The sequence below is a fragment of the Stegostoma tigrinum genome, chromosome 4 (assembly GCF_030684315.1).
Source record: "Stegostoma tigrinum isolate sSteTig4 chromosome 4, sSteTig4.hap1, whole genome shotgun sequence".
NCBI classification, from domain to species: domain Eukaryota; kingdom Metazoa; phylum Chordata; class Chondrichthyes; order Orectolobiformes; family Stegostomatidae; genus Stegostoma; species Stegostoma tigrinum.
Genome location: NC_081357.1, coordinates 2,295,640 through 2,323,546, shown reverse-complemented (window position 1 = coordinate 2,323,546; position 27,907 = coordinate 2,295,640). Strand labels below are relative to the sequence as shown.

At 48.1% G+C, this 27,907-nt stretch overlaps 1 protein-coding gene across 1 annotated transcript in view; it reads left to right on the top strand.

The window, feature by feature from the left end:
- The window catches only part of LOC125452334 (dynein axonemal heavy chain 6-like), a 920,763-nt gene extending 897,759 nt beyond the window's left edge, over window positions 1-23,004 (top strand). Inside the window, exons 82-85 of the mRNA XM_059645527.1 lie at window positions 17,614-17,726; window positions 20,252-20,409; window positions 21,004-21,150; window positions 21,706-23,004. Coding sequence (XP_059501510.1) covers window positions 17,614-17,726; window positions 20,252-20,409; window positions 21,004-21,150; window positions 21,706-21,903 — 616 coding nt within the window. The 3' untranslated portion in view covers window positions 21,904-23,004. The remainder of the gene's footprint in view (window positions 1-17,613; window positions 17,727-20,251; window positions 20,410-21,003; window positions 21,151-21,705) is intronic.
- The last annotated feature ends 4,903 nt before the right edge of the window (window positions 23,005-27,907 follow it).

Below are 27,907 nucleotides of genomic sequence, written 5' to 3'. Positions count from 1 at the left end.
ACAATGAATCCCTGATCTCCCAGTTTCTTCCCCTACATCAGATCACTGTGTTTCTGATCTCCCAGTTTTTCCCCTATATCAGTTCACTGTGTCCCTGATCTCCCAGTTTTTCCCCCTATATCACATCACTGTGTCCCTGATCTCCCCGTTTTTCCCCTATATCAGTTCACTGTGTCCCTGATCTCCCAGTTTTTCCCCTATATCAGATCACTTTGTGCCTGATCTCCCAGTTTTTCCCCTATATCCGATCACTGTGTCTCTGATCTCCCAGTTTTTTCCCTATATCAGATCACTGTATCCCTGATCTCCCAGTTTTCCCCCTATATCAGATCAATGTGTCACTGATCTCCCAGTTTTTCCCATATATCAGATCACTGTGTCCCTGATCTCCCAGTTTCTTCCCTATATCCGATCACTGTGTCCCTGATCTCCCAGTTTTTCACCTATGTCAGATCCCTGATCTCCCAGTTTTTCCCCTATATCAGATCCCTGTGTCCCTGATCTCCCTGTTTCTTCCCTATATCAGATCCCTGTGTCCCTGATCTCCCAGTTTTTCCCCTATATCAGTTCACTGTGTCCCTGATCTCTCGGTTTTTCGCCTATATCCGATCACTGTGTCCCTGATCTCCCAGTTTTTCCCCTATATCAGATCAATGTGTCCCTGATCTCCCAGTTTTTCCCCTATATCAGATCACTGTGTCCCTGATCTCCCAGTTTCTTCCATATATCAGATCACTGTGTCCCTGATCTCCCGGTTTCTTCCCTATATCAGATCACTGTGTCCCTGATCTCCCAGATTTCCCCTATATCAGATCACTGTGTCCCTGATCTCCCAGTTTCTTCCCTAAATCAGATTACTGTGTCCCTGATCTCCCGGTTTTCCCCCATATCAGAGAACTGTGTCCCTGATCTCCCAGTTTTTCCCCTATATCAGATCACTGTATCCCTGATCTCCCAGTTGTCCCCCTATATCAGATCACTGTGTCCCTGATATCCCAGTTTTCTCCTATATCAGATCACTGTGTCCCTGATCTCCCAGTTTCTTCCCTATATCCGATCACTGTGTCCCTGATCTCCCACCTTCTTCCCTATATCCAATCACTGTGTCCCTGATCTCCCAGCTTCTTCCCTATATCAGATCACTGTGTCCCTGATCTCCCAGTTTTCCCCGATATCAGATCACTGTGTCCCTGATCTCCCAGTTTCTTCCCTATATCAGATCACTGTGTCTCTGATTAACCCAGTTTCTTCCCAATATAAGTTCACTGTGTCCCTGATCTCCCAGTTTTTTCCCCTATATCAGATCACTGTGTCGCTGATCTCCCAGTTTTTCCCCTACATCAGATCACTGTGTCTCTGATCTCCCAGTTTTTCCCCTATATCAGTTCACTGTGTCCCTGATCTCCCAGTTTTTCCCCCTATATCAGATCACTGTGTCCCTGATCTCCCAGTTTTTCCCCTATATCAGTTCACTGTGTCGCTGATCTCCCAGTTTTTCCCCTATATCAGATCACTGTGTCCCTGATCTCCCAGTTTTTCCCCTATATCCGAACACAGTGTCTCTGATCTCCCAGTTTTTTCCCTATATCAGATCACTGCGTCCCTGATCTCCCAGTTTTTCCCCTATATCAGATCACTGTGTCCCTGATCTCCCAGTTTTTCCCCTATATCAGATCACTGTGTCCCTGATCTCCCAGTTTCTTCCCTATATCCGATCACTGTGTCCCTGATCTCCCAGTTTTTCCCCTATGTCAGATCCCTGATCTCCCAATTTTTCCCCTATATCAGATCCCTGTGTCCCTGATCTCCCAGTTTTGTCCCTATATCAGATCCCTGTGTCCCTGATCTCCCAGTTTTTCCCCTATATCAGTTCACTGTGTCCCTGATCTCTCGGTTTTTCGCCTATATCCGATCACTGTGTCCCTGATCTCCCAGTTTTTCCCCTATATCAGATCAATGTGTCCCTGATCTCCCAGTTTTTCCCCTATATCAGATCACTGTGTCCCTGATCTCCCAGTTTCTTCCCTATGTCAGATCACTGTGTCCCTGATCTCCCAGTTTCATCCCTATATCAGATCACTGTGTCCCTGATCTCCCAGTTTTCCCCTATATCAGATCACTGTGTCCCTGATCTCCCAGTTTCTTCCCTAAATCAGATTACTGTGTCCCTGATCTCCCAGTTTTCCCCCATATCAGAGAACTGTGTCCCTGATCTCCCAGTTTTTCCCCTATGTCAGATCACTGTATCCCTGATCTCCCAGTTTTCCCCCTATATCAGATCACTGTGTCCCTGATATCCCAGTTTTCTCCTATATCAGATCACTGTGTCCCTGATCTCCCAGTTTCTTCCCTATATCCGATCACTGTGTCCCTGATCTCCCAGCTTCTTCCCTATATCCAATCACTGTGTCCCTGATCTCCCAGCTTCTTCCCTATATCAGATCACTGTGTCCCTGATCGCCCAGTTTTCCCCTATATCAGATCACTGTGTCCCTGATCTCCCAGTTTCTTCCCTATATCAGATCACTGTGTCTCTGATTAACCCAGTTTCTTCCCAATATAAGTTCACTGTGTCCCTGATCTCCCAGTTTTTTCCCCTATATCAGATCACTGTGTCGCTGATCTCCCAGTTTTTCCCCTACATCAGATCACTGTGTCTCTGATCTCCCAGTTTTTCCCCTATATCAGTTCACTGTGTCCCTGATCTCCCAGTTTTTCCCCCTATATCAGATCACTGTCTCCCTGATCTCCCAGTTTTTCCCCTATACCAGTTCACTGTGTCCCTGATCTCCCAGTTTTTCCCCTATATCAGATCACTGTGTCCCTGATCTCCCAGTTTTACCCCTATATCCGATCACAGTGTCTCTGATCTCCCAGTTTTTTCCCTATATCAGATCACTGCATCCCTGATCTCCCAGTTTTTCCCCTATATCAGATCACTGTGTCCCTGATCTCCCAGTTTTTCCCCTATATCACATCGCTATGTCCCTGATCTCCCAGTTTCTTCCCTATATCCGATCACTGTGTCCCTGATCTCCCAGTTTTTCCCCTATGTCAGATCCCTGATCTCCCAATTTTTCCCCTATATCAGATCCCTGTGTCCCTGATCTCCCAGTTTTGTCCCTATATCAGATCCCTGTGTCCCTGATCTCCCAGTTTTTCCCCTATATCAGTTCACTGTGTCCCTGATCTCTCGGTTTTTCCCCTATATCAGATCACTGTGTCCCTGATCTCCCAGTTTTTCACGTATATCCGATCACTGTGTCCCTGATCTCCCAGCTTCTTCCCTAAATCCGATCACTGTGTCCCTGATCTCCCAGTTTTACCCCTATATCAGATCACTGTGTCCCTGATCTCCCAGTTTTCCCCTATATCAGATCACTGTGTCCCTGATCTCCCAGTTTCTTCCCTATATCAGTTCACTGTGTCCCTGATCTCCCAGTTTTTTCCCCGATACCCGATCAATGAATCCTTGATCTCCCAGTTTCTTCCCCTATATCAGATCACTGTGTCTCTGATCTCCCAGTTTTTACCCTATATCAGTTCACTGTGTCCCTGATCTCCCAGTTTTTCCCCCTATATCAGATCACTGTGTCCCTGATCTCCCAGTTTTTCCCCTATATCCGATCACTGTGTCCCTGATCTCCCAGTTTTTTTCCCTATATCAGATCACTGTGTCCCTGATCCCTCAGTTTTTCCCCTATATCCGATCACTTTGTCTCTGATCTCCCAGTTTTTTCCCAATATCAGATCACTGCATCCCTGATCTCCCAGTTTTTCCCCAATATCAGATCACTGTGTCCCTGATCTCCCAGTTTTTCCCCTATATCAGATCTCTGTGTCCCTGATCACCCAGTTTCTTCCCTATATCCCATCACTGTGTCCCTGATCTCCCAGTTTTTCCCCTATGTCAGATCCCTGATCTCCCAGTTTTTCCCTTATATCAGATCCCTGTGTCCCTGATCTCCCAGTTTTTCTCCTATATCAGATCCCTGTGTCCCTGATCTCCCAGTTTTTCCCCTATATCAGATCACTGTGTCACTGATCTCCCAGTTTTTCCCCTCTATCAGTTCACTGTGTCCCTGATCTCCCGGTTTTTCCCCTATATCCGATCACTGTGTCCCTGATCTCCCCGTTTTTCCCCTATATCCGATCACTGTGTCCCTGATCTCCCAGTTTTTCCCCTATGTCAGCTCACTGTGTCCCTGATCTCCCAGTTTTTCCCTATATCAGCTCACTGTGTCCCTGATCTCCCAGTTTTTCCCTATATCCGATCACTGTGTCCCTGATCTCCCAGCTTCTTCCCTATATCCGATCACTGTGTCCCTGATCTCCCAGCTTCTTCCCTATATCAGATCACTGTGTCCCTGATCTCCCAGTTTTTCCCCTATATCAGATCACTGTGTCCCTGATCTCCCAGTTTTCCCCTATATCAGATCACTGTGTCCCTGATCTCCCAGTTTCTTCCCTATATCAGATCACTGTGTCTCTGATTATCCCAGTTTCTTCCCAATATCAGTTCACTGTGTCCCTGATCTCCCAGTTTTTTCCCCTATATCCGAACAATGAATCCCTGATCTCCCAAATTCTTCCCCTACATCAGATCACTGTGTCTCTGATCTCCCAGTTTTTCCCCTATATCAGTTCACTGTGTCCCTGATCTCCCGGTTTTTCCCCCTATATCAGATCACTGTGTCCCTGATCTCCCCGTTTTTCCCCTATATCAGTTCACTGTGTCCCTGATCTCCCAGTTTTTCCCCTATATCAGATCACTTTGTCCCTGATCTCCCAGTTTTTCCCCTATATCCGATCACTGTGTCTATGATCTCCCAGTTTTTTCCTTATATCAGATCACTGCGTCCCTGATCTCCCAGTTTTTCCCCTATATCAGATCACTGTGTCACTGATCTCCCAGTTTTTCCCCTATATCAAATCACTGTGTCCCTGATCTCCCAGTTTCTTCCCTATATCCGATCACTGTGTCCCTTATCTCCCAGTTTTTCCCCTATGTCAGATCCCTGATCTCCCAGTTTTTCCCCTATATCAGATCACTGTGTCCCTGATCTCCCAGTTTCTTCCCTATATCAGATCCCTGTGTCCCTGATCTCCCAGTTTTTCCCCTATATCAGTTCACTGTGTCCCTGATCTCTCGGTTTTTCGCCTATATCCGATCACTGTGTCCCTGATCTCCCAGTTTTTCCCCTATATCCGATCACTGTGTCCCTGATCTCCCAGTTGTTCCCCTATATCAGATCACTGTGTCCCTGATCTCCCAGTTTCTTCCATATATCAGTTCACTGTGTCCCTGATCTCCCAGTTTTAACCCTATATCAGTTCACTGTGTCCCTGATCTCCCAGTTTTTCCCAATATATTAAATCACTGTGTCCCTGATCTCCCAGTTTTTCCCTCTATCAGATCACTGTGTCCCTGATCTCCCAGTTTCTTCCCAAACCAGATCACTGTGTCCCTGATCTCCCTGTTTTCCCCCTATATCAGATCACTGTATCCCTGATCTCCCAGTTTTTCCCCTATATCAGATCACTGTGTCCCTGATCTCCCAGTTTTTCCCCTATATCCAATCACTGTGTCCCTGATCTCCCAGTTTTTCCCCTATATCAGATCACTGTATCCCTGATCTCCCAGTTTTCCCCCGATATCAGTTCACTGTGTCCCTGATCTCCCAGTTTGTCCCCCTATATCAGATCACTGTATCCCTGATCTCCCAGTTTCTTCCCAAACCAGATCACTGTGTCCCTGATCTCCCTGTTTTCCCCCTATATCAGGTCACTGTGTCCCTGATCTACCAGTTTTTCCCCTATATCAGATCACTGTATCCCTGATCTCCCAGATTTTCCCCTATATCAGTTCACTGTGTCCCTGATCTCCCAGTTTTTCCCCTATGTCAGATCCCAGATCTCCCAGTTTTTCCCCTATATCAGATCACTGTGTCCCTGATCTCCCAGTTTTTCCCTATATCAGATCACTGTGTCCCTGATCTCCCAGTTTTTCACCTATATCACATCGCTATGTCCCTGATCTCCCAGTTTTTCCCCTATATCAGTTCACTATGTCCCTGATCTCCCAGTTTTTCCCCTATGTCAGATCCCTGATCTCCCAGTTTTTCCCCTATATCAGATCACTGTGTCCCTGATCTCCCAGTTTTTCCCCTATATCATTTCACTGTGTCCCTGATCTCCTGGTTTTTCCCCTATATCAGATCACTCTCTCCCTGATCTCCCAGTTTTCCCCTATATCAGATCACTGTGTCCCTGATCTCCCAGTTTTTCCCCCTCTATCAGATCACTGTGTCCCTGATCTCCCAGTTTTTCCCCTATATCAGTTCACTGTGTCCCTGATCTCTCGGTTTTTCGCCTATATCCGATCACTGTGTCCCTGATCTCGCAGTTTTTCCCCTATATCAGATCAATGTGTCCCTGATCTCCCAGTTTTTCCCCTATATCAGATCACTGTGTCCCTGATCTCCCAGTTTCTTCCATATATCAGATCACTGTGTCCCTGATCTCCCAGTTTCTTCCCTATATCAGATCACTGTGTCCCTGATCTCCCAGTTTTCCCCTATATCAGATCACTGTGTCCCTGATCTCCCAGTTTCTTCCCTAAATCAGATTACTGTGTCCCTGATCTCCCAGTTTTCCCCCATATCAGAGAACTGTGTCCCTGATCTCCCAGTTTTTCCCCTATGTCAGATCACTGTATCCCTGATCTCCCAGTTTTCCCCCTATATCAGATCACTGTGTCCCTGATATCCCAGTTTTCTCCTATATCAGATCACTGTGTCCCTGATCTCCCAGTTTCTTCCCTATATCCGATCACTGTGTCCCTGATCTCCCAGCTTCTTCCCTATATCCAATCACTGTGTCCCTGATCTCCCAGCTTCTTCCCTATATCAGATCACTGTGTCCCTGGTCGCCCAGTTTTCCCCTATATCAGATCACTGTGTCCCTGATCTCCCAGTTTCTTCCCTATATCAGATCACTGTGTCTCTGATTAACCCAGTTTCTTCCCAATATAAGTTCACTGTGTCCCTGATCTCCCAGTTTTTTCCCCTATATCAGATCACTGTGTCGCTGATCTCCCAGTTTTTCCCCTACATCAGATCACTGTGTCTCTGATCTCCCAGTTTTTCCCCTATATCAGTTCACTGTGTCCCTGATCTCCCAGTTTTTCCCCCTATATCAGATCACTGTGTCCCTGATCTCCCAGTTTTTCCCCTATATCAGTTCACTGTGTCCCTGATCTCCCAGTTTTTCCCCTATATCAGATCACTGTGTCCCTGATCTCCCAGTTTTTCCCCTATATCCGATCACAGTGTCTCTGATCTCCCAGTTTTTTCCCTATATCAGATCACTGCATCCCTGATCTCCCAGTTTTTCCCCTATATCAGATCACTGTGTCCCTGATCTCCCAGTTTTTCCCCTATATCAGATCACTGTGTCCCTGATCTCCCAGTTTCTTCCCTATATCCGATCACTGTGTCCCTGATCTCCCAGTTTTTCCCCTATGTCAGATCCCTGATCTCCCAATTTTTCCCCTATATCAGATCCCTGTGTCCCTGATCTCCCAGTTTTGTCCCTATATCAGATCCCTGTGTCCCTGATCTCCCAGTTTTTCCCCTATATCAGTTCACTGTGTCCCTGATCTCTCGGTTTTTCCCCTATATCAGATCACTGTGTCCCTGATCTCCCAGTTTTTCACCTATATCCGATCACTGTGTCCCTGATCTCCCAGCTTCTTCCCTAAATCCGATCACGGTGTCCCTGATCTCCCAGTTTTACCCCTATATCAGATCACTGTGTCCCTGATCTCCCAGTTTTCCCCTATATCAGATCACTGTGTCCCTGATCTCCCGGTTTCTTCCCTATATCAGATCACTGTGTCCCTGATCTCCCAGTTTTTTCCCCGATACCCGATCAATGAATCCTTGATCTCCCAGTTTCTTCCCCTATATCAGATCACTGTGTCTCTGATCTCCCAGTTTTTACCCTATATCAGTTCACTGTGTCCCTGATCTCCCAGTTTTTCCCCCTATATCAGATCACTGTGTCCCTGATCTCCCAGTTTTTCCCCTATATCCGATCACTGTGTCCCTGATCTCCCAGTTTTTTTCCCTATATCAGATCACTGTGTCCCTGATCTCCCAGTTTTTCCCCTATATCCGATCACTTTGTCTCTGATCTCCCAGTTTTTTCCCAATATCAGATCACTGCATCCCTGATCTCCCAGTTTTTCCCCAATATCAGATCACTGTGTCCCTGATCTCCCAGTTTTTCCCCTATATCAGATCTCTGTGTCCCTGATCTCCCAGTTTCTTCCCTATATCCGATCACTGTGTCCCTGATCTCCCAGTTTTTCCCCTATGTCAGATCCCTGATCTCCCAGTTTTTCCCTTATATCAGATCCCTGTGTCCCTGATCTCCCAGTTTTTCTCCTATATCAGATCCCTGTGTCCCTGATCTCCCAGTTTTTCCCCTATATCAGATCACTGTGTCACTGATCTCCCAGTTTTTCCCCTCTATCAGTTCACTGTGTCCCTGATCTCCCGGTTTTTCCCCTATATCCGATCACTGTGTCCCTGATCTCCCCGTTTTTCCCCTATATCCGATCACGGTGTCCCTGATCTCCCAGTTTTTCCCCTATATCAGCTCACTGTGTCCCTGATCTCCCAGTTTTTCCCTATATCAGCTCACTGTGTCCCTGATCTCCCAGTTTTTCCCTATATCCGATCACTGTGTCCCTGATCTCCCAGCTTCTTCCCTATATCCGATCACTGTGTCCCTGATCTCCCAGCTTCTTCCCTATATCAGATCACTGTGTCCCTGATCTCCCAGTTTTTCCCCTATATCAGATCACTGTGTCCCTGATCTCCCAGTTTTCCCCTATATCAGATCACTGTGTCCCTGATCTCCCAGTTTCTTCCCTATATCAGATCACTGTGTCTCTGATTATCCCAGTTTCTTCCCAATATCAGTTCACTGTGTCCCTGATCTCCCAGTTTTTTCCCCTATATCCGAACAATGAATCCCTGATCTCCCAAATTCTTCCCCTACATCAGATCACTGTGTCTCTGATCTCCCAGTTTTTCCCCTATATCAGTTCACTGTGTCCCTGATCTCCCGGTTTTTCCCCCAATATCAGATCACTGTGTCCCTGATCTCCCCGTTTTTCCCCTATATCAGTTCACTGTGTCCCTGATCTCCCAGTTTTTCCCCTATATCAGATCACTTTGTCCCTGATCTCCCAGTTTTTCCCCTATATCCGATCACTGTGTCTATGATCTCCCAGTTTTTTTCCTTATATCAGATCACTGCGTCCCTGATCTCACAGTTTTTCCCCTATATCAGATCACTGTGTCACTGATCTCCCAGTTTTTCCCCTATATCAAATCGCTGTGTCCCTGATCTCCCAGTTTCTTCCCTATATCCGATCACTGTGTCCCTTATCTCCCAGTTTTTCCCCTATGTCAGATCCCTGATCTCCCAGTTTTTCCCCTATATCAGATCACTGTGTCCCTGATCTCCCAGTTTCTTCCCTATATCAGATCCCTGTGTCCCTGATCTCCCAGTTTTTCCCCTATATCAGTTCACTGTGTCCCTGATCTCTCGGTTTTTCGCCTATATCCGATCACTGTGTCCCTGATCTCCCAGTTTTTCCCCTATATCCGATCACTGTGTCCCTGATCTCCCAGTTGTTCCCCTATATCAGATCACTGTGTCCCTGATCTCCCAATTTCTTCCATATATCAGTTCACTGTGTCCCTGATCTCCCAGTTTTAACCCTATATCAGTTCACTGTGTCCCTGATCTCCCAGTTTTTCCCAATATATAAAATCACTGTGTCCCTGATCTCCCAGTTTTTCCCCTATATCAGATCACTGTATCCCTGATCTCCCAGTTTTCCCCCGATATCAGTTCACTGTGTCCCTGATCTCCCAGTTTGTCCCCCTATATCAGATCACTGTGTCCCTGATCTCCCAGTTTCTTCCCAAACCAGATCACTGTGTCCCTGATCTCCCTGTTTTCCCCCTATATCAGATCACTGTATCCCTGATCTCCCAGTTTTTCCCCTATATCAGATCACTGTGTCCCTGATCTCCCAGTTTTTCCCCAATATCCAATCACTGTGTCCCTGATCTCCCAGTTTTTCCCCTATATCAGATCACTGTATCCCTGATCTCCCAGTTTTCCCCCGATATCAGTTCACTGTGTCCCTGATCTCCCAGTTTGTCCCCCTATATCAGATCACTGTGTCCCTGATCTCCCAGTTTCTTCCCAAACCAGATCACTGTGTCCCTGATCTCCCTGTTTTCCCCCTATATCAGGTCACTGTGTCCCTGATCTACCAGTTTTTCCCCTATATCAGATCACTGTATCCCTGATCTCCCAGATTTTCCCCTATATCAGTTCACTGTGTCCCTGATCTCCCAGTTTTTCCCCTATGTCAGATCCCAGATCTCCCAGTTTTTCCCCTATATCAGATCACTGTGTCCCTGATCTCCCAGTTTTTCCCTATATCAGATCACTGTGTCCCTGATCTCCCAGTTTTTCCCTTATATCAGATCACTGTGTCCCTGATCTCCCAGTTTCTTCCCTATATCAGTTCACTGTGTCCCTGATCTCCCGGTTTTTCCCCCTATATCAGATCACTGTGTCCCTGATCTCCCAGTTTTTCCGTCTATCAGATCACTGTGTCCCTGATCTCCCAGTTTTCCCCCTATATCAGATCACTGTGTCCCTGATCTCCCAGTTTTCCCCCTATATCAGATCACGGTATCCCTGATCTCCCAGTTTTTCCCCTATATCAGTTCACTGTGTCCCTGATCTCCCAGTTTTTCCCCTATATCAGATCAATATATCCCTGATCTCCCAGTTTTTCCCCTATATCAGATCACTGTGTCCCTGATCTCCCAGTTTCTTCCATATATCAGATCACTGTGTCCCTGATCTCCCAGTTTCTTCCCTATATCAGATCACTGTGTCCCTGATCTCCCAGTTTTTCCCCTATATCAGTTCACTGTGTCCCTGATCTCCCAGTTTTTCCCCTATATCAGATAACTGTGTCCCTGATCTCCCAGTTTTTCCCCCTATATCAGTTCACAGTGTCCCTGATCTCCCCGTTTTTCCCCTATACCCGACCACTGTGTCCCTGATCTCCCAGTTTTTCCCCTATATCAGATCACTGTGTGCCTGATCTCCCAGTTTCTTCACTAAATCAGATAACTGTGTCCCTGATCTCCCAGTTTTTCCCCTATATCAGATAACTGTGTCCCTGATCTCCCAGTTTTTCCCCCTATATCAGTTCACTGTGTCCCTGATCTCCCCGTTTTTCCCCTATACCCGACCACTGTGTCCCTGATCTCCCAGTTTTTCCCCTATATCAGATCACTGTGTGCCTGATCTCCCAGTTTCTTCCCTAAATCAGATCACTGTGTCCCTGATCTCCCAGTTTGTCCCCTATATCAGATCACTGTGTGCCTGATCTCCCAGTTTCTTCACTAAATCAGATAACTGTGTCCCTGATCTGCCAGTTTTTCCCCCTATATCAGATCACTGTGTCCCTGATCTCCCAGTTTTTCCACTATATCAGATCACTGTGTCCCTGATCTCCCAGTTTTTCCCCTATATCAGATCACTGTATCCCTGATCTCCCAGTTTCTTCCCTAAATCAGATCACTGTGTCCCTGATCTCCCAGTTTCTTCCCTGTATCAGATCACTGTGTGCCTGATCTCCCAGTTTTTCCCCTATATCAGATCACTGTATCCCTGATCTCCCAGTTTTTCCCCTATATCAGTTCACTGTGTCCCTGATCTCCCAGTTTTTCCCCTATATCAGATAACTGTGTCCCTGATCTCCCAGTTTTTCCCCCTATATCCGACCACTGTGTCCCTGATCTCCCAGTTTTTCCCCTATATCAGATCACTGTGTGCCTGATCTCCCAGTTTCTTCCCTAAATCAGATCACTGTGTCCCTTATCTCCTGGTTTTTCCCCTATATCAGATCACTGTGTCCCTGATCTCCCAGTTTTCCCCTATATCAGATCACTGTGTCCCTGATCTCCCAGTTTTTCCCCTATATCAGATCACTGTGTCCCTGATCTCCCAGTTTTTCCCCTATATCCGATCACTGTGTCTCTGATCTCCCAGGTTTTTCCCTATATCAGATCACTGCGTCCCTGATCTCCCAGTTTTTCCCCTATATCAGATCACTGTGTCCCTGATCTCCCAGTTTTTCCCCTATATTAGATCAGTGTGTCTCTGATCTCCCAGTTTCTTCCCTATATCAGTTCACTGTGTCCATGATCTCCCAGTTTTTCCCCTATGTCAGATCCCTGATCTCCCAGTTTTTCCCCTATATCAGATCACTGTGTCCCTGATCTCCCAGTTTTTCCCCTATATCAGATCACTGTGTCCCTGATCTCCCAGTGTTTTTCCCTATATCAGATCACTGTGTCCCTGATCTCCCAGTTTTTCCCCTATATCAGATAACTGTGTCCCTGATCTCCCAGTTTTTCCCCCTATATCAGTTCACTGTGTCCCTGATCTCCCAGTTTTTCCCCTATATCAGATCACTGTATCCCTGATCTCCCAGTTTCTTCCCTAAATCAGATCACTGTGTCCCTGATCTCCCAGTTTCTTCCCTATATCAGATCACTGTATCCCTGATCTCCCAGTTTCTTCCCTAAATCAGATCACTGTGTCCCTGATCTCCCAGTTTCTTCCCTATATCAGATCACTGTGTGCCTGATCTCCCAGTTTTTCCCCTATATCAGATCACTGTATCCCTGATATCCCAGTTTTTCCCCTCTATCAGATCACTGTGTCCCTGATCTCCCAGTTTTTCCCCTATATCAGATCACTGTATCCCTGATCTCCCAGTTTCTTCCCTAAATCAGATCACTGTGTCCCTGATCTCCCAGTTTCTTCCCTAAATCAGATTACTGTGTCCCTGATCTCCCAGTTTTCCCCCATATCAGAGAACTGTATCCCTGATATCCCAGTTTTTCCCCTCTATCAGATCACTGTGTCCCTGATCTCCCAGTTTTTCCCCTATATCAGATCACTGTATCCCTGATCTCCCAGTTTCTTCCCTAAATCAGATCACTGTGTCCCTGATCTCCCAGTTTCTTCCCTGTATCAGATCACTGTGTGCCTGATCTCCCAGTTTTTCCCCTATATCAGATCACTGTATCCCTGTTCTCCCAGTTTTTCCCCTCTATCAGATAACTGTGTCCCTGATCTCCCAGTTTTTCCCCCTATATCCGACCACTGTGTCCCTGATCTCCCAGTTTTTCCCCTATATCAGATCACTGTGTGCCTGATCTCCCAGTTTCTTCCCTAAATCAGATCACTGTGTCCCTGATCTCCTGGTTTTTCCCCTATATCAGATCACTGTGTCCCTGATCTCCCAGTTTTCCCCTATATCAGATCACTGTGTCCCTGATCTCCCAGTTTTTCCCCTATATCAGATCACTGTGTCCCTGATCTCCCAGTTTTTCCCCTATATCCGATCACTGTGTCTCTGATCTCCCAGTTTTTTCCCTATATCAGATCACTGCGTCCCTGATCTCCCAGTTTTTCCCCTATATCAGATCACTGCGTCCCTGATCTCCCAGTTTTTCCCCTATATCAGATCACTGTATCCCTGATCTCCCAGTTTCTTCCCTAAATCAGATCACTGTGTCCCTGATCTCCCAGTTTCTTCCCTAAATCAGATTACTGTGTCCCTGATCTCCCAGTTTTCCCCCATATCAGAGAACTGTATCCCTGATATCCCAGTTTTTCCCCTCTATCAGATCACTGTGTCCCTGATCTCCCAGTTTTTCCCCTATATCAGATCAATGTATCCCTGATCTCCCAGTTTCTTCCCTAAATCAGATCACTGTGTCCCTGATCTCCCAGTTTCTTCCCTGTATCAGATCACTGTGTGCCTGATCTCCCAGTTTTTCCCCTATATCAGATCACTGTATCCCTGATCTCCCAGTTTTTCCCCTCTATCAGTTCACTGTGTCCCTGATCTCCCAGTTTTTCCCCTATATCAGATAACTGTGTCCCTGATCTCCCAGTTTTTCCCCCTATATCCGACCACTGTGTCCCTGATCCAGTTTTTCCCCTATATCAGATCACTGTGTGCCTGATCTCCCAGTTTCTTCCCTAAATCAGATCACTGTGTCCCTGATCTCCTGGTTTTTCCCCTATATCAGATCACTGTGTCCCTGATCTCCCAGTTTTCCCCTATATCAGATCACTGTGTCCCTGATCTCCCAGTTTTTCCCCTATATCAGATCACTGTGTCCCTGATCTCCCAGTTTTTCCCCTATATCAGATCACTGTGTCTCTGATCTCCCAGTTTCTTCCCTATATCAGTTCACTGTGTCCATGATCTCCCAGTTTTTCCCCTATGTCAGATCTCTGATCTCCCAGTTTTTCCCCTATATCAGATCACTGTGTCCCTGATCTCCCAGTTTTTCCCCTATATCAGATCACTGTGTCCCTGATCTCCCAGTGTTTTTCCCTATATCAGATCACTGTATCCCTGATCTCCCAGTTTTCCCCTATATCACATCACTGTGTCCCAGATCTCCCAGTTTCTTCCCTAAATCAGATCTCTGTGTCCCTGATCTCCCAGTTTCTTCCCTAAATCAGATCACTGTGTCCCTGATCTTCCAGTTTCTTCCCTATATCCGATCACTGTGTCCCTGATCTCCCAGTTTTTCCCCTATATCAGATCACTGTGTCCCTGATCTCCCAGTTTCTTCCCTATATGAGATCACTGTGTGCCTGATCTCCCACTTTTTCCCCTATATCAGTTCACTGTGTCCCTGATCTCCCGGTTTTTCCCCTATATCCGATCACTGTGTCCCTGATCTCCCAGTTTTTCCCCTATATCAGATAACTGTGTCCCTGATCTCCCAGTTTTTCCCCCTATATCAGTTCACTGTGTCCCTGATCTCCCAGTTTTTCCCCTATATCAGATCACTGTATCCCTGATCTCCCAGTTTCTTCCCTAAATCAGATCACTGTGTCCCTGATCTCCCAGTTTCTTCCCTATATCAGATCACTGTATCCCTGATCTCCCAGTTTCTTCCCTAAATCAGATCACTGTGTCCCTGATCTCCCAGTTTCTTCCCTATATCAGATCACTGTGTGCCTGATCTCCCAGTTTTTCCCCTATATCAGATCACTGTATCCCTGATATCCCAGTTTTTCCCCTCTATCAGATCACTGTGTCCCTGATCTCCCAGTTTTTCCCCTATATCAGATCACTGTATCCCTGATCTCCCAGTTTCTTCCCTAAATCAGATCACTGTGTCCCTGATCTCCCACTTTCTTCCCTGTATCAGATCACTGTGTGCCTGATCTCCCAGTTTTTCCCCTATATCAGATCACTGTATCCCTGATCTCCCAGTTTTTCCCCTATATCAGTTCACTGTGTCCCTGATCTCCCAGTTTTTCCCCTATATCAGATAACTGTGTCCCTGATCTCCCAGTTTTCCCCCTATATCCGACCACTGTGTCCCTGATCTCCCAGTTTTTCCCCTATATCAGATCACTGTGTGCCTGATCTACCAGTTTCTTCCCTAAATCAGATCACTCTGTCCCTGATCTCCCAGTTTTTCCCCTATATCAGATCACTGTGTGCCTGATCTCCCAGTTTCTTCCCTAAATCAGATAACTGTGTCCCTGATCTCCCAGTTTTTCCCCCTATATCAGATCACTGTGTCCCTGATCTCCCAGTTTTTCCCCTATATCAGATCACTGTGTGCCTGATCTCCCAGTTTCTTCCCTAAATCAGATCACTGTGTCCCTGATCTCCCAGTTTTTCCCCTATATCAGATCACTGTGTGCCTGATCTCCCAGTTTCTTCCCTAAATCAGATCACTGTGTCCCTGATTTCCCAGTTTTTCCCCCTATATCAGTTCACTGTGTCCCTGATCTCCTGGTTTTTCCCCTATATCCGATCACTGTGTCCCTGATCTCCCAGTTTTTCCCCTATATCAGATCACTGTGTCCCTGATCTCACAGTTTTTTTCCCTATATCAGATCACTGTATCCCTGATCTCCCAGTTTTTCCCCCTATATCAGATCACTGTGTGCCTGATCTCCCAGTTTCTTCCCTATATCCGATCACTGTGTCCCTGATCTCCCAGCTTCTTCCCTATATCCGATCACTGTGTCCCTGATCTCCCAGCTTCTTCCCTATATCAGATCACTGTGTCCCTGATCTCCCAGTTTTTCCCCTATATCAGATCACTGTGTCCCTGATCTCCCAGTTTTCCCCCATATCAGATCACTGCGTCCCTGATCTCCCAGTTTCTTCCCTAAATCAGATCACTGTGTCCCTGATCTCCCAGTTTCTTCCCTATATCCGATCACTGTGTCCCTGATCTCCCAGTTTTCCCCTATATCAGATAACTGTGTCCCTGATCTCCCAGTTTTTCCCCCTATATCCGACCACTGTGTCCCTGATCTCCCAGTTTTTTCCCTATATCAGATCACTGTATCCCTGATCTCCCAGTTTTTTCCCCTATATCAGATCACTGTGTCCCTGATCTCCCAGTTTTTTCCCTATAACCGATCACTGTGTCCCTGATCTCCCAGCTTCTTCCCTATATCAGATCACTGTATCCCTGATCTCCCAGTTTTTTCCCTATATCAGATCACTGTGTCCCTGATATCCCAGTTTTTCCCCTATATCCGATCACTGTGTCCCTGATCTCCCAGTTTTTTCCCTATATCAGATCACTGTGTCCCTGATCTCCCAGTTTTTCCCCTATATCCGATCACTGTGTCTCTGATCTCGCAGTTTTTCCCCTATATCAGATCACTGTGTCCCTGATCTCCCAGTTTTCCCCTATATCAGATCACTGTGTCCCTGATCTCCCAGTTTCTTCCCTATATCAGATCACTGTATCCCTGATCTCCCAGTTTTTTCCCTATATCAGATCACTGTGTCCCTGATCTCCCAGTTTTTCCCCTATATCCGATCACTGTGTCTCTGATCTCCCAGTTTTTCCCCTATATCAGATTATTGTGTCCCTGATCTCCCAGTTTCTTCCCTACATCAGATCACTGCGTCCCTGATCTCCCAGTTTTTCCCCTATATCAGATCTCTATGTCCCTGATCTCCCTATTTCTTCCCTATATCAGATCACTGTGTCCCTGATCTCCCTATTTCTTCCCTATATCAGATCTCTATGTCCCTGATCTCCCTATTTCTTCCCTATATCAGATCACTATGTCCCTGATCTCCCTATTTCTTCCCTATATCAGATCACTGCATCTCTGATCTCCCAGTTTTTCCCCTACATCAGATCACTGCGTCCCTGATCCCCCAATTTCTTCCCCTATATCAGATCACTGTGTCCCTGATCTCCCAGTTTCTTCCCCTATGTCAGAAGACCTGTCCTTGACCTCACAGCTTCCCCTCCCATATCAGAATCACTTCCTCTGGATATGCACTTCCTCGCCTCAAATTCAAATTCCATCTGTTCCCGATACCACTGCCTAATGTCAAATCCTCACACCGCCTCCTCGGGATACAGGGATTCTCACACATTCTGACATTTAACTGCACGCACTTTTGATGCTCCACAGGATCTCCTCCAGTCCAGCGCAGAAATTACCTCCAAAAAAGGCGAACGAGATTCAGGAGATCGACCGCCCAGAGCCAAATGCCTTCTGGCTCTCAGCATTCTTCTTCCCACAAGGTAGGGTCCGTACGGGTTCCCACACGAACCGAGCACCCGGACCGGGTCCCCGCATGGATCGGGCGCCCGGACCGGCTCCCTCAGTGAATGAACTGCTGTACTTTAACTGAAAGGGCTGAATGGCCTTCTCTGGCTCCGATGTTTTAAAGTCTCATCAACACCTGCCTCATAGTTTACCTGCCCTTTTGTCAGAGAGTGGTGAATGCACCTTTAATTCCCCCATCCCCTTTAACTTCCCGACCCCCTTTAACTCCCGACCCCCTTTCACTCCCCACCCCCTTGCACTCCCCCCCCCACCCTTTAGATGAACTGTTTGGCAGCAGCACCACTGATTGTGGGGACCGTTCCCTTCACTCGGAGCAGGAGCGCCTGTCGGGAGAGAACTGAGTTTACAGCGGGAGATGAAATGAAGTGAATTCAATCTATTAGAGCTCGTCGAGAACGAAGCAGAAATGGAAACTTCTAACGTTGACCCACGAGTAAAAACAGAGGTTTAAAACATTGAGTGGGAAAACATGGTTTCTCCCAGGAAACTGTTGTCTGATTTACAAAAGCTATGACAGGCTGATAGATGTTAATATACTGGGACAGATCTGTGTTACACACACACACACACACACACATTTCCATCCTCACAGGCTGAAGCCCCTGTGATTAGCTCAAGTTAATAATGGACATTGACATTATTAAACCTCGTCATTGTAGCTGGAGCTTCCCCCTTGTAATGGGACTAGAGCTAGATAGTCACAACAATTATGTATAGATTATTGTGATAGAAATGTGGCAACTAATGTTGATTCATGTCCAGATCCATGATTAAGAGACTGTATCTGATGGCTTGCAGAAGCGAGGCTTGTTGCAAAGATTGATTCATTAAGGGTTGGTGGATAGTGATATTGCCCAAAGAAACATCAGCTTTTGTAACACCAGATGGATTACTTCAATGTACAGGAATATCATTCAAATGAAAAATGTGCTAGCTAGCTCTTAGAGATTAACCATCAAAGGTTCTGCACCTGTGCTTTAAATATTGATGATCTGGGTGTGATCAGCCAAACCTGGGATAAGGAATTAGGACCAAATTGCTTCCTCAGCCGTAAAGCACCTGTTTGGTTGTAAAGTTGGTCGAAAGTGAATTTGCCAAAGCAAAAGCAACTTAATTGGGCCACACTGTGGGGAAAAAGAGTGAATGGCACGACATACAAAAATAAGGGCTGCGGAAGATTCTCCAGTGTCAGAGATGAAACAAGAGATTTTGTGGTGGAAAGGCAGGAGTTTATTTCAATTTCAACTCTGTTGTGGTTCCTTTGACAAGTTTGCAAAAGGAAGGCAAGAACATTGAATGGACCCTGGAGAGTCAGAGTTCACTTCATACCCCATTCGAGTTTAAATAGTCCCAAATTATTTCAAACCTTTTAAACTGGCTGTTGGTGCAAAACATAACACAGTGTGGAGCTGGATGGACACAGCAGGCCAAGCAGCATCTCAGGAGCACAAAAGCTGACGTTTCGGGCCTAGACCCTTCATCAGAAATGGGGGAGGGGGAGAGGGGGTGGCAGAAAGAAGGTGGATAGAGGAGGAGATAGGTGGAGAGGAGACAGACCGGTCAAAGTAAAGGCCAGTAAAGGTGAGTGTAGGTGGAGAGGGGATAGTCAGTCCAGCGAGGACGGATAGGTCAAGGGGGCGGGATGAGGTGGTAGGTAGGAAATTGAGGTGTGGCTTGAGGTGGGAGGAAGGGATGGGTGAGAGGAAGAACAGGTGAGGCAGGCGGGGACGAGCTGGGCTGGTTTTGGGATGCAGTGGGGGGAGGGGAGATTTTGAAGCTGGTGAAATCCACATTGATACCATTGGGCTGCAGGGTTCCCAAGCGGAATATGAGTTGCTGTTCCTGCAACCTTCGGGTGGCATCATTGTGGCACTGCAGGAGGCCCATGATGGACATGTCGTTTGAGGAATGGGAGGGGGAGTTAAAATGGTTCGCGACTGGGAGGTGCAGTTGTTTATTGCGAACCGAGCAGAGGTGTTCTGCAAAGCAGCCCCCAAGCCTCCGCTTGGTTTCCCCAATGTAGAGGAAGCCACACAGTGTACAGTGGATACAGTATACCACATTGGCAGATGCGCAGGTGAACCTCTGCTTAATGTGGAAAGTCATCTTGTGGCCTGGGATGGGGGTGGGGGGAGGTGTGGGGACAGGTGTAGCACTTCCTGCAGTTGTTGCTGTGGTTTTATTGTAGATGATTAAGATGGTGATTGAATAGTGAGTCAAGAACTATTTTAGAAAGTTTAAAAAATTCTCAAAATTCTCAGCTGTGGAAAATGAGACTTTGAGTTTCAAATCTACACATTCAGTAAATCTGTAAGGGTCTGTAACTCATACAGATCATCATCGATTAACTATCCTGATGACATTACCACCAGGAATTTGGGATTTCAGCACACCTGGTGGGAATGTGCTGTGTAAGATGAAGTTGATCTTGTTGCTAAACAGAAGCTGGTTTGTAACAGAGTACCCTGTTCCACTGCAGGATTCCTGACAGCCCTGTTACAAAACCACGCTCGAAAACACGGGCTATCTGTCGACTTTGTCACCTTCGAATTCCACGTCCAGTCTTCCACAAAGCCAACTAAGGATTTCTCCAACATCCGGAAAGACAAATCTGATATCTGGCTGCACGCCTTCAAGGTCTGTGTGCACCCTCCCAAAAATATATTCAGGGGAAAGCCGAGCAATGAGGGACAAAGAAGGGTGAGGATCAGAAAGTGTAATTCACAGGGCCGTAGTGGGGACAGTTACCCACAGGACAGACGCAGGAAGTAAGCAGCGTCCTGGTGGGGACTGTCTACCCAGGTGGGAGACCCAGAGAGCATACAACTGTACACTGTAACTGTACCCTGATGGGGGACAGTTACCCAGGAGAGAGACCGGGGGAGTATACAGAGAGCTGATGGGGTACACTTATCCAGGAGAGAGACCCGGGGATTATACAGAGAGCTGATGGGGTATAGTTATCCAGAAGACAGACCCGGGGAGTATACAGAGAGCTGATGGGGTACAGTTCCCCAGGAGAGAGACCCGGGGAGTATACAGAGAACTGATGGGGTATAGTTATCCAGAAGACAGACCCGGGGAGTATACAGAGAGCTGATGGGGTACCGTTCCCCAGGAGAGAGATCAGGGTTTACTGGGCAGAATAATGGGGTTTTGGAAGGGTCGGGGGTGTATGAGGTGAAGCTGACCCAATGCTGTCTCATATCCTTTGGTGTGGTTTTATGGCAGTACCCTGATCCACCCACGGATGGGGCCCTCCTGTTTGGCCTCTATTTGGACGGTGCCTGCTGGGACGACATTAACCAGGTGCTGCACGATTCTCGTGTGGGTGAAAGATATTATGAAATGCCAGAGATTCTCTTCCTCCCTGTCCAGGTGAGAGAGATGCTTCACTTCAACTGTTATTTTCCATTTGGCTCAATCCTCACTTTCTGCCAGGTCCCTTCTCAGCACATCCCAGGAATAGATTCCTTAGAGCAGGCTCAACAAGGAGCCCCTCCGAGGGTCCGGGAGGGGGAGCCCCTCGGAGGGTCCGGGAGGGGGAGCCCCTCGGAGGGTCCGGGAGGGGGAGCCCCTCGGAGGGTCCGGGAGGTGGAGCCCCTCGGAGGGTCCGGGAGGGGGAGCCCCTCGGAGGGTCCGGGAGGTGGAGCCCCTCGGAGGGACTGGGATGGGGAGCCCCTCGGAGGGTCCGGGAGGGGGAGCCCCTCGGAGGGACCGGGAGAGGGAGCCCCTCGGAGGGTCCGGGAGGGGGAGCCCCTCAGAGGGACAGGGAGGGGGAGCCCCTCGGAGGGTCCGGGAGGGGGAGCCCCTCGGAGGGACCGGGAGGGGGAGCCCCTCGGAGGGTCCGGGAGGGGGTGGGTTGTGAAAGTGTGTTAATGCTGATGGAAAATGTTTCCTGATATCGGCTGAAAGCACTTTATCTGATTTCAGATTGACAGGAAGACAACGGGACTCTCTGGGAAATGGTTTTATGAGTGTCCCCTGTATCAAATGTCCCGCCGAGCTGGAATGCTCTCATCGACTGGTCACTCTACCAACTTTGTGATTCCTGTCAATCTGCCCTCCCTTCTTCCTGCCAGTCACTGGGTTACCAGAGGGCTGGCGCTCCTGTGCCAGCTGGACGACTGACACCTTTGCATCTCTCTGGAATATAGAACTTCAAAATCCAACCTCAGTGCCCTTTTGCTTTCATGAAGTTCCTCATTACTCTTTGACTTATTCCTGTTTTCCAATCCGAACCTGTGCTCCTCCAACCCCATTGATCCCTATTACTCATCTCAATTCACTCCAGAATTTCAATATTTCACTCCCAGTTCCAAATCTCAGCACAACCCTCCATTCCCAATATTCCACTCCCAATGTTTCCCAGTTTCCTAATCCAGTGCTGTCTCAGAATTCCAATGTTCCGCTGCCAAAGATCGTCTGTTTCTAAATTTCTGCCCTTTTCCAGAATCTTAATATTCTATTCCTATTGACACCCAGTTTCTGAATCTCTGTCCTATCCCAGAATCCCAATATTCCCCTCTCAATGATTCACAGTTTCTGAATCTCTGTCCTATCCCAGAATCCCAATATTCCCCTCTCAATGATTCACAGTTTCTGAATCTTGTCCTATCCCAGAATCCCAATATTCCCCTCTCAATGATTCACAGTTTCTGAATCTTGTCCTATCCCAGAATCCCAATATTCCCCTCTCAATGATTCACAGTTTCTGAATCTTGTCCTATCCCAGAATCCCAATATTCCCCTCTCAATGATTCACAGTTTCTGAATCTTGTCCTATCCCAGAATCCCAATATTCCCCTCTCAATGATTCACAGTTTCTGAATCTTGTCCTATCCCAGAATCCCAATATTCCCCTCTCAATGATTCACAGTTTCTGAATCTTGTCCTATCCCAGAATCCCAATATTCCCCTCTCAATGATTCACAGTTTCTGAATCTCTGCCCTATCCCAGAATCCCAATGTTCCCCTCCTGCTGATATTCGGAAACAAATAATCCACTCCCATCTATTCACACTCTTGAGCAGATGGGCCAGGCCAGGCAGTTATGGGGAGGTGGGACTGGGGTTGGTTGCAGGAACTGCCTGTGACAGGGAGCTGTATGTGTAACTGTATTCGCAGCGTCTATCAACTCTGCATCCAGCTAATGGCAGCAGTTCGCAACATGGCTTTACAGACATCAATATATTTCTGAGAGTTCAGCTGTGCTTTATTTGGTTAAATAAATGGTTGTGATTTCTCAATTCATCCAAATTTGATCTCTAGTTTGTTACTCACACCTCATTCCAGTTGGCATTCCGTCCTAAATAGGCAGTATAAACAGGAAGTGCAATAATCCAAGAGACTGTCAGTCTGACGGAGATTACAGAGATGCCACACACATTGCCAGTCTGACGGTGATTACAGAGACGCTACACAGATTGCCAGTCTGACGGAGATTACAGAGATGCCACACACATTGCCAGTCTGATGGTGATTACAGAGACGGTACACAGATTGCCAGTCTGACGGTGATTACAGAGATGGTACACAGATTGCCAGTCTGACGGTGATTACAGAGATGCTACACAGATTGCCAGTCTGACGGAGATTACAGAGATGCCACACACATTGCCAGTCTGACGGTGATTACAGAGATGCTACACAGATTGCCAGTCTGACGGTGATTACAGAGATGGTACACAGATAGCAGTCTGACGGTGATTACAGAGATGGTACACAGATTGCCAGTCTGACGGAGATTACAGAGACGGTACACAGATTGCCAGTGAGACAGTGATTACAGAGATGCTACACAGATTGCAGGTCTGACGGTGATTACAGAGATGCTACACAGATTGCCAGAGAGACGGTGATTACAGAGATGGTACACAGATTGCCAGTCTGACAGTGATTCCAGCGACGTTACACAGACTGCCAGTCTGACTGTGATTACAGAGGTGGTACACAGATTGCCAGTCTGACGGTGATTCCAGCGACGTTACACAGATTGCCAGAGAGACGGTGATTACAGAGATGGTACACAGATTGCCAGTCTGATGGTGATTACAGAGATGCTACACAGATTGCCAGTCTGACGGTGATTACAGAGATGGTACACAGATTGCCAGTCTGACGGTGATTACAGAGATGGTACACAGATTGCCAGAGAGACGGTGATTACAGAGATGGTACACAGATTGCCAGTCTGACAGTGATTCCAGCGACGTTACACAGACTGCCAGTCTGACGGTGATTACAGAGATGGTACACAGATTGCCAGTCTGACGGTGATTCCAGCGACATTACACAGATTGTCAGTCTGACGGTGATTACAGAGATGGTACACAGATTGCCAGAGAGACGGTGATTACAGAGATGGTACACAGATTGTCAGTCTGACGGTGATTACAGAGATGGTACACAGATTGCCAGTCTGATGGTGATTACAGAGGTGCTACACAGATTGCCAGTCTGACGGTGATTACAGAGATGGTACACAGATTGTCAGTCTGACGGTGATTACAGAGACAGTACACAGATTGCCAGTCTGACGGTGATTACAGAGATGCTACACAGATTGCCAGTCTGATGGTGATTACAGAGATATTACACAGATTGTCAGTCTTACGGTGATTACAGAGGTGGTACACAGATTGCCAGTCTGACGGTGATTACAGAGATGGTACACAGATTGCCAGTCTGACGGTGATTACAGAGCTGGTACACGGATTGCCAGTCTGACGGTGATTACAGAGATGGTACACAGATTGCCAGTCTGACGGTGATTACAGAGCTGGTACACGGATTGCCAGTCTGACGGTGATTACAGAGATGGTACACAGATTGTCAGTCTGACGGTGATTACAGAGATGGTACACAGATTGCCAGAGAGATGGTGATTACAGAGATGGTACACAGATTGTCAGTCTGACGGTGATTACAGAGATGCTACACAGATTGCCAGTCTGACGGTGATTACAGAGGTGGTACACAGATTGCCAGTCTGACGGAGATTTCAGCGACATTACACAGATTGCCAGTCTGACGGTGATTACAGAGGTGGTACACGGATTGCCAGTCTGACGGTGATTACAGAGATGGTACACAGATTGTCAGTCTGATGGTGATTACAGAAGTGGTACACAGATTGTCAGTCTGACGGAGATTACAGAGACATGTACCAAAGTTTTTCAGCTTGAAAGTAGGAGACAGAGGGTGGTGGTAGCAGGTTGTTTTTTGGACTGGAGGCCTGTGACCAGTGCTGTGCCGCAAGGGTCAGTGCTGGGTCCACTGCTTTTTGTCTTTAGCTTGAATCATTTGAATGCAAATACAGAAAAAAGGATTGTAAGTTGGCAGATGACACCAAAATTGGAGGTGTAGTGGGCAGTGAAGACATTTATCTCAGAGTACAATAGGACCTTGATCAACTGGGTCAGTCAGCCGAAGAAGGGGGCAGATGGATTTTAATTTAGATAAATGTGAGATCTTGCATTTTTGCAAGGAAGCCAGGACCAGACTTTTACAGTTAAATGTAGGGCTCTAGGGTATGTTGCAAAGCAAGGAGACCTTGGGCTGTGGGCTCATAGTTTCTAGTAAGTAGAGTCTCAAGTAAACAGGATGGTAAAGAAAGCCAAAAGGACTGCGGACGCTGTAAATCAGGAACAAAAACAAAAGTTGCCGGAGAAGCTCAGCAGGTCTGGCAGCATCTGTGAAGGGAAAAACAGAGTTAACGTTTCCGTGGAAGAATCACTGGACCTGAAACATTAATGTCATTTTCTCCTTCACAGATGCTGCCAGACCTGCTGAGCTTTTTCAGCAACTTTGTTGTGTTGGTAAAGTTAGCATTTGATACACTTGCCTTTATTGGTCAGTGCATTGAGCATTGGAGTCGGGATGTTACATAGCACTGTTCAGGACGTTGGTTAGGCCTCTTTTGGAATACTGCGTTCAATTCTGGTCTCCATCCTTTAGGAAAGATGTTGTTAAACTTGAAAGGGTTCAGAAAATATTTATAGGGATGTTGCCAGGGTTGGAGGGTGTGAGCTACAGGGAGAGGCTGAATAGACTGGGGCTATTTTCCCTGGAGCGTCGGAGGCTGAGGGGTGACCTGACCAACGTTTATAAAATCGTGAAGGGCATGGATAGGGTAAATAGCCAAAGTCTTTTCCCCAGGGAGGGGGAGTCCAAAACAACATTGCATAGGCTTAAGGTGAGAGGGGAGATGATTAGAAGAGGCCTAAGGAGCAACTTTTTCATGCAGAGGGTGGTGCAGTGCATGGAATGAGCTGCCAGGGAAAGTGGTTGAGGCTGGTACAATTACAACACTTAAAGTGCTTCTGGATGGGGATATGGATGGGAAGGATTTAGAGGGATATGGGCCAAATGCTGAGAAATGGGACTAGATTACTGTAGGATATCTGGGCGACATGGGTGAGAATCAGTACTAAGGCAGCACAGAGACCAGACAAAGCACTGCACTGTCGGAGGGTCAGTGCTGAGGGAGCGCCACACTGTCGGAGGGTCAGTGCTGAGGGAGCGGGCACTGTCGGAGGGTCAGTGCTGAGGGAGTGGGCACTGTCGGAGGGTCAGTGCTGAGGGAGCGGGCACTGTTGGAGGGTCAGTGCTGAGGGAGTGGGCACTGTCGGAGGGTCAGTGCTGAGGGAACGGGCACTGTCAAAGGATCAGTGCTGAGGGAGTGGGCACTGTCGGAGGGTCAGTGCTGAGGGAGGGCCGCACTGTCGGAGGGTCAGTGCTGAGGGAGCGGACACTGTCAGAGGGTCGGTGCTAAGGGAGTGGGCACTGTCGGAGGGTCAGTGCTGAGGGAGCACCGCACTGTCGGAGGGTCAGTGCTGAGGGAGTGGTCACTGTCAGAGGGTCAGTGCTGAGGGAGTGGACACTGTTGGAGGGTCAGTGCTGAGGGAGCGCCACACTGTCGGAGGGTCAGTGCTGAGGGAGCGGGCACTGTCGGAGGGTCAGTGCTGAGGGAGTGGGCACTGTCGGAGGGTCAGTGCTGAGGGAGCGGGCACTGTCGGAGGGTCAGTGCTGAGGGAGTGGGCACTGTCGGAGGGTCAGTGCTGAGGGAACGGGCACTGTCAAAGGATCAGTGCTGAGGGAGTGGGCACTGTCGGAGGGTCAGTGCTGAGGGAGGGCCGCACTGTCGGAGGGTCAGTGCTGAGGGAGCGGACACTGTCAGAGGGTCGGTGCTGAGGGAGTGGGCACTGTCGGAGGGTCAGTGCTGAGGGAGCGGGCACTGTCGGAGGGTCAGTGCTGAGGGAGTGGGCACTGTCGGTGGGTCAGTGCTGAGGGAGCGGGCACTGTCGGAGGGTCAGTGCTGAGGGAGTGGGCACTGTCGGAGGGTCAGTGCTGAGGGAACGGGCACTGTCAAAGGATCAGTGCTGAGGGAGTGGGCACTGTCAGACGGTCAGTACTGAGGGAGTGGGCACTGTCGGAGGGTCAGTGCTGAGGGAGCGGGCACTGTCGGAGGGTCAGTGCTGAGGTAGCGGGCACTGTCGGAGGGTCAGTGCTGAGGGAACGGGCACTGTCAAAGGATCAGTGCTGAGGGAGTGGGCACTGTCAGACGGTCAGTACTGAGGGAGTGGGCACTGTCGGAGGGTCAGTGCTGAGGGAGCGGACACTGTCAGAGGGTCGGTGCTGAGGGAGTGGGCACTGTCGGAGGGTCAGTGCTGAGGGAGTGGACACTGTCGGAGGGTCAGTGCTGAGGGAGTGGGCACTGTCGGAGGGTCAGTACTGAGGGAGTGCCGCACTGTCAGAGGGTCAGTGCTGAGGGAGCGGGCACTGTCGGACGGTCGGTGCTGAGGGAGTGCCGCACTGTCGGAGGGTCAGTGCTGAGGGAGCGGGCACTGTCGGAGGGTCAGTGCTGAGGGAGCGGGCACTGTCGGAGGGTCAGTGCTGAGGGAGCGGGCACTGTCGGACGGTCGGTGCTGAGGGAGTGCCGCACTGTCGGAGGGTCAGTGCTGAGGGAGCGGGCACTGTCGGAGGGTCAGTGCTGAGGGAGCGCCGCACTGTCGAAGGGTCAGTACTGAGGGAGTGCCGCACTGTCGAAGGGTCAGTACTGAGGGAGTGCCGCACTGTCAGAGGGTCAGTACTGAGGGAGTGCCGCACTGTCGGAGGGTCAGTGCTGAGGGAG